Here is an 11,437-nt window from a genome sequence, read left to right as displayed (position 1 = left end):
GCAGATGGAGTTTAATTCAGATAAATGCAAGGTGCTGCATTTTGGGAAAGCAAATCTTAGCAGGATTTATACACTTAATGGAAAAGTCCTAGGGAGTGTTGCTGAACAAAGAGACCTTGGAGTGCAGGTTCATAGCTCATTGAAAGTGGAGTGGCAGGTAGATAGGATAGTGAAGGTGTTTGGTATGCTTTCCTTTATTGGTCAGAGTATTGAGTACAGGAGTTGGGAGGTCATGTTGCGGCTGTACAGGACATTGGTTAGGACAATTTGGAATATTGCGTGCAATTCTGGTATCCTTCCTATCAGAAAGATGTTGTGAACCTTGAAAGGGTTAAAAAAAGATTTACAAGGATATGGCCAGGGTTGGAGGATTTGAGCTATAGGGAGAGGCTGAACAGGCTGGGGCTGTTTTCTCTGGAGCATCAGAGGCTGAGGGGTGACCTTATAGAGGTTTTCAAAATTATGAGGGGCATAGATAGAGCAAATAGGCAAAGTCTTTTCCCTGGGGTCAGGGAGTCCAGAACTAGAGGGCATAGGTTTAGGGTGAGAGGGGAAAGATATAAAAGAGACCTACGAGGCAACTGTTTCACACAGAGGGTGGAACGTTTATGGAATGAGCTGTCGGAGGAAGTGGTGGAGGCTGGTACAATTGCAACATTTAAGAGGCATTTGGATGGGTATAGGAATAGGAAGGGTTTGGAGGGATATGGGCTGGGTGCTGGCAGATGGGACTAGATTGGGTTGGGATATCTGGTCGGCATGGACGGGTTGGACTGAAGGGTCTGTTTCCATGCTGTACATCTCTATGACTGTGCTGCCTGCTCAGTGCCTTGTTTTGGGTATCTCATCTGGGTTGCAGAGGATCTTCAAATGGGAGGGGAAAGACCTAGTTGTCGTCATTCATGTAGATACCAACAATATAGGTACAATGAGGAAAGAGAATCTGCTGAGTGAATATGAGCAACTAGGGACTAAATTAGAAAGCAGAACCAAAAAGGTAACAATCTCCGGTATGGCTCAAAGTTTGGTGTGGGTGAAACAGATTCAAATTCATGGGACATTAACACCAGTATTTGGGAAAGAGGGAGCTGTTCAGATGGGGTGGGCTCCACCTGAGTCATGCTGGGTCCAGATTCCTGGTGAATTGTACATCTTGGGCTGTGCATAGGGCTTTAAACTAAATAGTGAATGAGTGATTTCAGTTGTATGGAAAATTATAAAATCAAAGGCACCTGAGAAGGTAGGACTGCAGGATAGAGATGGGGCTGATTGTTACTAGAAAGTAAAAGGGACAGAATGTGTGAATGTATAATGTACCAAGGAACTATAAAAGTATAGGCAAATTTGGTAATTGGACATATGTGAAGGCTTTGTTACCTTGAAGCATGAAGAATTAGGAACAAGCTAGACAAACTGATGGTGCAAATCAAGGTACGTGAATATGATCTCATAGCAATGACAGAAACATGGTTAAAAGATCAAAGCTGGGAACTTAACATTCAGGGATATTTGATTTTACAGACTTTTGACCTTACATTTCTGTCTATTGTTTTAAACAATAATTCCATCACTCCACCTGTTCCTAAGTTTTCGGTCCTTCCTAAATGACATGTATCTATCAAGAGTCAGGTCCCAATCAGTGTCATCCTGCAGCCATGCCTTTGTAACAGCTATCACATCGTAATTATTCTTCCTATTGTTCTATCAGTAGATCTGGGTTTTTTTGGAATTGGTCATACACTCAGACACAAAGCGTTTCCCCAGGGGAAAATATCAGTACTTGGAAATAAAGGTCTTGACGGTATGAATCAAACCAGTATGTCTTGTTTGCCAATTTGACAAGTTTTCCTTCTCGGTTGGTTTTGTTTCTAATATTTTTGTAAGCTAATCTGTTGATTCCGTCTTAGATTTTCACTCTGTATCCCATCCTTTCAGTCTGTTTATAATTTTCCATATTAATACATTTCCCTGTTGCCTTGCATTTTCTCTTTGATTTGTCCCATCTTCCCAAATTTGATTCCTTGCCTTCACTTGAATTGAAAACTCTATTTCCCCCGTTTTGAAGCTCACCATATTACTAACTCCAGAAAGCCTCTTTCGACAGCACCTTCCATATATATGACCACTATCATCGAGAAGGCCAAAGAAAGTAATCTCCCTCCAAATCACACTCCTATTTTGGAACTATATTGTTATTACTTCATTTTGCCGGGTCAAAATCCTCTTCTAAACAGCACCATACATATACCTACAATAGTTCCAGACTGTGATTCAGCATCAGCTTTTTAAGGACAATCATAAATACTTGCATTGCTGCAATGCTCTCATCTCATGAATGAAAAATATGATGAGATGCTATGAATCAATGTTGGATTGCCTTTAAGTGAACTGTAGCATTACCATTTACTTTACTTGAATTATATTCAGTCTGTTGCACACTGAATACAGAAAACCCTGGGACCAGGTGGAATGATGTTAATTATTGATGATGTTAGCACAATAGAGAGGAATGACATCAGTTCAGGAAATCAGAATTTAGATACGGTTTAAACAGAGCAATGAAAAATGCAAGAAATCATATTTGGAAATTGTGCACACACCCCCAACAGTAACAGAGACTGTTCATTCCTGATGAAGAGCTTTTGCCCGAAATGTTGATTTTCCTGCTCCTCGGATGCTGCCTGACCTGCTGTACTTTTCCAGCACCACTCTAATCTAGAGACTGTTCAAGACAGAGCATCACAACTTAGAAGTACAAAGGTTCAAAGCTGAAACTTACGATAATGTTTATGTGGAGCTGAAACACTGGCATGAACCAATTGGGTTGAACAGCCTGTTTTGTGTTGTACATACTACAAATAGTCCATGACAAATGAAATGACTCACTGTGCCAGTGAGCTGCTAAAAGATTTGGTCAATGCAGGTGAATGGAGGTACTTCCCAGGACTCTGCTGGGAAGCAAAATTTCAGAAACAAACACAAAAATTGCTGGGGAAACTCAGCAGGCCTGCCAGCATCTGTGGAGAGAAAGTAGAGTTAATGTTTCGAGTCCAGTGACCTTGGGTTGAGGTTTGGATAAACTTGTTCAGTTGTGCAGCTGAAGTCATGCCAACTCTGCCACAGAAAATGACCACAGCTCTCAATGTTTATGTCACAGGTGACATTTGTCATTCATCACATTACAGAACAATGCCATTTACACAATTTGATAGTAGTCTCACTGGAATGAGAGTGTTCGCTTTATCAGATCTCCTGGGGTTGTAGGGATAATGATTTCCCCATGGCAATATTTGCGATGTATAAGTCCCACGCTTCTATAAACCAAAACACTTCATTTCTTAAACAGGAAATTGTTTACAAAGACAGACACAGCTTGATATGCGTGAATTCTTGACAGCTTTGATAATGCCATATTTTTATACTTTGCCTTTCTAGTGCATTAGAATAGCAGAGACAGAGGGCAAGGTGGCTGCAGGGAGACAAACACCTTATACTTCCATGCCTCTCAACATCTCTATACTGATGTAACAGAGGATAGGAATTGATCATGCTGCTGGGATTACTGAAAAGGATAAAAGTTCATCCTCTGAAAATCTGCCTCCTCTCACCTAGATTTCTATTGTCTATGTAGATTCTTTGCTCCTCATTGTATCTGAATGCTGCCTGTTACTGTATATGCTCACCATTGACTTGCTGACAGAGCCAATTACTATGTCTGTGTGGGGGAGGGGACTGCACTGATTAGAGTATAGGGTGAGGAGTGAGAGGAAGTTGATCACAAAATGTATATGTTCGTGCGTCGGGGAAAGAGGGGTTGAACAGTGTTGGTGGGGAATGAAAGATTGTTACAGTATGTACAAGGGTGAAACAATGCTGATTACTATGTGTCAGTTAGGTGGAGAAGAAGATGGGCCAATCACTGGACGTAAGATGAAATAGGGCTGATTGGTGTATGGATGTTATGGTCAGCTTCATCGAGTCACCTGTCATCAGGGATTGTTGAATGCATGACGTAATTGCAATTTTAAAAATTAACCTATTTTTCTAATCAACCTGTTCAGAGATTGTCTTACACACCTCTGAAGCACATGGGACTTGAACCTGAGCCTCTCAGTCCAGGGATAGGGACACTACCACTGCTCTATGAGTAATTGCATTTTTATAAAGCACTTTGAAACAGTTTTTCATTTAATTTGATCCATTCAGTATACCATCACCTATAATACCCAAACTTTAATACTTATACACTGAATGTTACTATACTGGTTATTGCCATTTGTATCCACTGACATCTAGGAGTCACATTAATTTTTAAGCATTAAAATGATACCAGGTTGAAAATTCGTTTCAGAAGTTTAAAACCTTCATCTTTGATCATCTGACCTAACATCATGTGTACCTCAGTGTCATACCTTATTTAATATTGCTCCTGTGAAGTTGTTTGGGATGTTTCATTGTGTTAACGATGCTATAGAAAGATAGTACTCTGCTGAGGTTTGTGAACATTATGGAAGTAGCTGTAACAATATCTCCTATAAAGTGCAGCAGCTGGTCAGAGAAATACAGATAAAAACAGGTAAAAAGGGCATATATAGGAATGCAGCATATGAATGTGGTGATGGGATGTCTGCTGTACAGGATGAGCTAAGGTGGAGTAAATGATTTTCCTTTGGGCTTCTCAGGACTGGTGCTGCAGGACAAGGCTATGAACAGTAGAAAATCACTATGATTAAAAAAGGTAAGCCTGATGTGTTTGATTCCATAGTTTTGAGTTGTCTAAACAGACTGTTTGGAGGAGAAAATAGCAAAGTAAAACATCTTTATTGGATACCTATTTATATAAAAAAAACAATTCAACATACTGGAGATAACTCATTTTTCAAAAATTTCCACTCCAAGCAATAAAAGGAGTCAATTAGCAAGATGGACTGAAGGAAGTCAGCAGCAATCAGTGGGTGAATCCATGGCTGAACTGTGACAAGTATGGAAATGTCCTGTATATACATCCACACAGGAAACCAGTAAGCATTTGGAGAGACATTAACTCCATTAGAGTCTCTATCAAGTGAAGCCAATCACCACAGGCACCGATTTGAAGAATTCACGTTGTGTTAAAGTCTGTGCGCGCATGGGAGAGCTGCATCAGCTCCTCCTCCACATTCTCCTCAGTTGATTTCACATACTTCTCCTGAGCATCCATGGACCTGCTCATCGCTAAGGAAATATACAGGATAATAATAATAATATTGTCCCAATGGGTAACAAAATGCAAAAAGGACTGCAGAGAGAGGACATGCAAAGCAAAGCAAGTGCAAGCAAATAATGGGGTAGGGAAGGTAGAAGAGGGAGACACACAGAATGGAGATGGCATGAAAGGGAGAGAGGCAGAGTATGGAGGAGGAGAGAAGTGAAAATGTGGGTGGTGGTGATGGGAGAAAGAAAAGAGACAGAGTTAATGAACAGCAGCTTGTCACAGTTTGTAGTATATTAAGCTAGTAATTATAGATCCAATGTTGCTAATAAGAGCATATAAAGGATACATGGTGAACTGGAAATCTGCTCCCACAGCTGCAGACATCATGGCTTCCAAAGTTCTCTGCTCTGAGTCCCCAAAGCAGTATCCGTTGGCCTTATCGACAGCCCTCATCACATGCTTCATGGTCTCTTTATCCTGTACAAAAAGATCATTTTCATCTTTCAAAGTGAATTAAACATCTTCAGTGTGAACTGGCATAATCTACAGACAATCTAAACTCCAGTCCTCAAATTCACACCGAGATATGCCCTAAACTGATATAGGCTTTGCATGGATCCGAAAACACATTCGCCCCCAACACTCAAATATCCTCTTACTATCTCCAAATCAATGTTTCTCAAACTTGAACAACCCTTACACTATGTTTATTAAGAGAGTGTTCATACATCCATACAACCAAAGCACTAACCCCAATCTTTGTGCATCCCAACACACATTTCACAACATTGTTACACCATAAATCCAACACTCAAGCTGCACCCTATCGTTTCATTGATGTAATACTGTGTCCTGACAGGTTTGTAATATTCTGAAACACCTATAAGTTTGTTGATATTATTGGAAAACCAGTTACTAAGAAGCAATGCACCTGCACATTAAGTGGTATAAAGGAAACCAGACTGTAATCTTCAATCACTTCCACCAGCTTCTTATTTAATCGTCGAAAGCTTTTGAAGAAAGGGTCTTTGGCTAAATGATCCAACAGGTAAGACAGATCCAACACCTCAGTATAATAATCTAGATTGAATGCTGAAAAAGAGAAAATAGACCTTAGTCCAAGCAAATGCTCACACTTGCTGATAGCCCAGAGCTCATGTGATATCATCCTCTTCATACAAGGCAACAGCTGTATTTTCAATATCACATGAATATAAAGTGAATTAACAGAAAGCAAAGTATTTTCAGCTGTAAATTATCAATATTGGAAATTAGAATGAACTTTAGCAAATCCAGATGCTAACATTAGCACCAGTTTATGGTTTACCCCTCCTTATAGCACCAGGGCTCCCAGCTCTTCCAGACAGGGCCATATATTCCGTCATAGGTTTAGGTCCTTCATTGATCTTGGTGTTCAGGAATCACTCAACTTCCCTCCAAACAGTTCCATGAATTCTTCCACTTTATTACAAATATCCCTTACCTAATTTTCCAAACTGTTCAATGAGATCCATTTTGGAGAGGATGTTGACATGAGGTAACTCCACTTGCAGCATGGTGGATAGGGATGTGCATAGGATGGAAATAAACTTTGCAGGATCAGTGCAGTAGTGAGAATCTACCAGATGGACAGCTGTTAGCTGCACAAAGATACACAAACAGATTAACATCATGTGAGAGCTTACTCTATTACTTCAGTACATTCCCTATTGTCTCCTTTCCCTTTCTGTTGCGATAGATGTCCCTGCTTTCTTCACTTGAGCAACTACCCATAGTGTGGGTGTACCCAATGAGTGACAATGGATTCAGTCTCAGAGTTGGGCCCTGCCCTCAGCAACCCTCACCATATTTCTCCTTCTCAAACCAAAATCCCAGGAGACTGACTGTAACATCTCTATCATAAACCTCACAGAATCACTAACTGAGTACAGATGAGAAGTCAAAACCTCTGATCTATACGACTCAGTGCCATACCAGTCTAGGTATCTTAAGCAGCTTCTTTGACCAGGAAAGAAGGGCAATCTTCAAGTAAAGCTTTCAGAATCACACCTGAAACACTGGGTATTCTCACTATCAATGCTGACTGACTTGCTGCATGTTTCCAAAATTCTTTGCCCTCGAGTATGATTTTACCCTGAAATTCCACTTGGTTAACTGTGCAAGGATGTTCCTCACAGAGCAGTTGTGTGTGTACAGCTCCACCTGACCAGGACAGTCAAAAAGGAAATAACAGTCCTTGAATTGTTCCAGCTTGTCCAGTAGCCAATCCAGATTTTCCTCCAAGTATTCCATGCAGTAAATGAGTCCTCCATTAGGGCCAAGTCCAAGGCCATCCATAACATCATCAAGTTTCACCAGCTCACCAATGTCCACACAACACTGGTATGGAATGAGGTCATTAGCAGGGTCAAGATTCACTACTGCCACCTTGCGACCTAGTTTTGAGAGAAACTCTTGCATCCCCAAGCAATAGGTAGTCTTCCCTGAGCCAGGTGGCCCAATAACTATCTGGCCAAAAATTACAGTACGAGGCCTGGACTCTTCTGACATCTTAACTGGATCTCTGGGGTTCGTCATTGACACAGACCTGTAAGACAGAGTCATAGAGTCATGGAGATGTACAGCATGGAAACAGACCCTTCAGTCCAACTCATCCATGCTGACCAGATATCCCAACCCAATCTAGTCCCACCTGCCAGCACCCAGCCCATATCCCTCCACAAACCATTCCTATTCATATACACATCCAGATCCCTTTTAAATGCTGCAATTCTAAGAGCTTCCACCACTTCCTCTGGCAGCTCATTCCATACACATACCACCCTCTGCATGAAAAAATTGCCCCTTAGGTCTCTTTTTATATCTTTCCCCTCTCACCCTAAACCTACGCCCTCTAGTTCTGGACTACTCCACCCCAGGGAAAAGACTTTGTCTATTTACCCTATCCATGCCACTCATGATTTTATAAACCTCTATAAGGTCACCCCTCAGCCTCAGACGCTCCAAGAAAAACAGCCCCAGCCTATTCAACCTCTCCATACAGCTCAAATCCTCCAACCCTGGCAACATCCTTGTAAATCTTTTCTGAACTCTTCTTTTCAAGTTTCACAACATCTTTCTGATAGGAAGGCGAACAGAATTGCACGCAATATTCCAAAAGTAGCCAAACCAATGTCCTGTACAGCCACAGCATGACCTCCCAACTCCTGTACTCAATACTCTGACCAATAAAGGAAAGCATACCAAATGTCTTCTTCATTATCCTATCTACCTGCGACTCCACTTTCAAGGAGCTATGAACCTGCACTCCACTTTGTTCAGCAACACTCCCTCGGACCTTATCATTAAGTGCATAAGTCCTGCTAAGATTTGCTTTCCCAAAATGCAGCACCTTGCTTTTATCCGAATTAAACTTCATCTACCACTTCTCAACCCACTGGTCCAGCTGATCAAGTTCCCGTTGTAATCCAAGGTAACCCTCTTCGCTGTCCACTACAGCTTCAGTTTTGGTGTCATCTGCAAACTTACTAACTATATCTTTTATGCTCACATCCAAATCATTTATATAAATGTCAAAATGTAGTGGACCCAGCACTGATCCTTGTGGCACTCCACTGGTCACAGGCCTCCAATCTGAAAAGCAACCCTACACCACCTCCCTGTCTTCTACCTTTGAGCCAGTTCTGTATCCAAATGGCTAGTTCTCCCTGTATTCCGTGAAGTCTAACCTTGCTAACCAGTTTTCAATGGGGGACCTTGTCAAACGCCTTATTGAAGCCCATATTGATCACGTCTACTGTTCTGCCCTCATCAATCCTCTTTGTTACTTCTTCAAAAACCTCAATCAAGTTTGTGAGACATGACTTCCCATGCACAAAGCCATGTTGACTATCCCTAATCAGTCCTTGCCTTTCCAAATACATGTACATCCTGTCCCTCAGGATTCCCTCCAATAACTTGCCCATCACTGACATCAGGGTCACCGGTCTATACTTCCCTGGCTTGTCCTTATCACCTTTCTTAAATAGTGGCACCGTATTAGCCAACCTCCAGTTTTCTAGCACCTCATCGGTGACTATCGATGATACAAATATCTAAGTAAGGGGGCTAGCAATCACTTTCCTAGCTTCTCAGAGTTCTAGGGTACCCCTGATCAGGTCCTGGGGCTTTATCCACTTTTCAATGAAAACCATCTGAAAACATTCTGCCAAAGCTATATTGTACATTGATTATGTCACTCGACAATGAACACAGGACACAAACTTAAATTGTTCCTTGACAATCTGAGAATTTGAATGGAGTGGCTAGGAAAAGAAGCGAGATAACTGTCATTATGAAACAAAATAAGGGATGCTTCAAACTTAACACTAGAAGGATAGAAGTAAAGGTGCCCTGAGGAAAAGCATGGAGAACAGCATATGCTGGAAAAGAAAGCAAGCCTTGAAGAAGTCATTTACTCAAAATATTAACCCCGTTTCTCTCTCTACAGACACTGCCAGATCGAAGTTTCTCCAGCATTTTCTTTTTTTAATTCCAAATTTAAGGCACCCGCAGTATTTTGATTTTATAGACCTGCAGGCTGTTCTGGAAATAGTGGACAAAAGACATCTGTACAATCAGAATAATAGTTAACCTCTTCAGTTACCGGACAGTTGACCACCTCAAATAGAGTATGCACAGCCTGAGAGAGGGTTGGAAACAGGTTCAATGGTGACTTTAAAAATGGATTTGGACAGGCATTTGAGGCTGTATGAAGAGAGAGCAAGGACTCGACAGGATAGCACTCTAGACCAGAACTCCCCAGTTTGGGCAGCAATTGCTCCGAGGAGCTCTATGATCACTTCCCCCACTCTCAAATCCCCTCTACAGCCCTGCCTACTCCCCACTCTCAGGAGCTCGCTGAGGAACCACAACAATTATACAGCCTCAAAATGGGGTCAGAGCGCGGGTTAAAAAGTTCTGAAAACATTGCGTTAAATTCCCGTGAGGCCGCTTTCCACGACAAGACTGAAAGGATTTGCACAAGGCGCGGGGTGGGGGGGTACTGCAGCAGGCCTGGGAGGCCCAGCCTCCTCGACCTGAGGGAGGCCCAGGAAGGGAGGAGGGGTCTCTCTCACACCGGGGCCCAGCCCTGTCAGCGCCCTATCTCGGCCCGCCGTTCCCAGGGAAGCTCTCCTACCGCAGTAAGGCTGAAGAATGCCCGCTACATGGCGAGGAGGAGGAGAGTCCACTCTCCCCTCCCCATTTACAATCAGGGTCGGTAGGCCCGAGCTCACAGACTGCACCGCTACTCCGGAGCATGCGCTGTGCAAGGCCATGCCCTGCCAGTCTGCAGGCAGAGACAGGACCTCAGTTCAATGTCATATGGTGGGAGGGAAAAACATGGCACTATGCTCCTCAAAGCATTGCAGCTCTTGAGATTTTAATATCTTCCATTACTTGGTAATCAGCTGTGGGTATCACGAGCTTTTATTGCCCATCAGTAATTGCAGAAAAGGTGATGGTGAGCCACCTTCCTGCTCTGCTGTTAGGAAACGAATTCCAGGATTTTGACCTAACAAGAGGGGTGAAAGTGTTTTTAAAATAAGGTTGGTGGGGTATATGTAAGTAATAATTAACCCATGCACTTGCTGTCCTTGACCTAGGCAAAGTTAAAAATCACACAACACCAGGTTATAGTCCAACAGGTTTAATTGGAAGCACTAGCTTTTGGAGTTCTGTTCCTTCATCAGGTGGTTGTGATGAAGGAGCAGTGCTCAAAAAGCGAGTGCTTCCAATTAAACCTGTTGGACTATAACCTGGTGTTGTGTGATTTTTAACTTTGTACACCCCAGTCCAACACCGGCATCTCCAAACCTTGTCCTTGGCAGTGAGGGATGTGGAATAGGAAGGTAACTGAAAAACAAGATGCACTCCAATAGTCAGATTGCACTGTTGTTGGATGGGATTCTTTGTTCTTGATGGTATCAAGCTTCAGGTGTCATTGGAGCTGCACTAATCCAGCCATGAGTGTAGTATTTCTGCACATTCCTGTCTTGAGCTTTGCAAATGGAACATCTTTGGGTAGTTCAGAGACTTACACGTAGCAGAATCCATGGACCTTCCCTACTTTGTAAGTTAATTGAGAGATTGATTGCTATTTCAGGCAACAACTTCCTTATATTTGGATCATCTCTATTTAGGTTTTTATGATGACTATTATTACAATCAACTAGCACTAACCACATTCAGAAATACTGGCAA

The 11,437-nt window shown here is 42.2% G+C and overlaps 1 protein-coding gene across 2 annotated transcripts; it reads right to left on the bottom strand.

Annotated features, from left to right (window-relative positions):
* Positions 1-4,804: 4,804 nt before the first annotated feature.
* Positions 4,805-10,600, bottom strand: gpn2 (GPN-loop GTPase 2). 2 transcript variants are annotated; one of them, XM_043717468.1, is made up of 6 exons: positions 10,374-10,600; positions 7,328-7,781; positions 6,678-6,834; positions 6,126-6,286; positions 5,541-5,671; positions 4,805-5,204 (listed from the first exon to the last, which is right to left on the bottom strand). In XM_043717468.1, exons 1-6 carry the CDS (start codon positions 10,493-10,495, stop codon positions 5,102-5,104), a joined length of 1,128 nt encoding a protein of 375 aa, XP_043573403.1. In that variant the 5' UTR covers positions 10,496-10,600; the 3' UTR covers positions 4,805-5,101. The 2 variants fall into 2 exon arrangements, with proteins under 2 accessions (XP_043573403.1, XP_043573404.1); XM_043717469.1 differs by lacking the exon at positions 10,374-10,600 and adding an exon at positions 9,828-10,063.
* Between the last annotated feature and the right edge of the window lie 837 nt (positions 10,601-11,437).

Source organism: Chiloscyllium plagiosum, chromosome 27 (assembly GCF_004010195.1).
Source record: "Chiloscyllium plagiosum isolate BGI_BamShark_2017 chromosome 27, ASM401019v2, whole genome shotgun sequence".
Taxonomy (NCBI): Eukaryota; Metazoa; Chordata; class Chondrichthyes; order Orectolobiformes; family Hemiscylliidae; genus Chiloscyllium; species Chiloscyllium plagiosum.
This window is presented reverse-complemented; position numbering and strand designations above follow the sequence as displayed.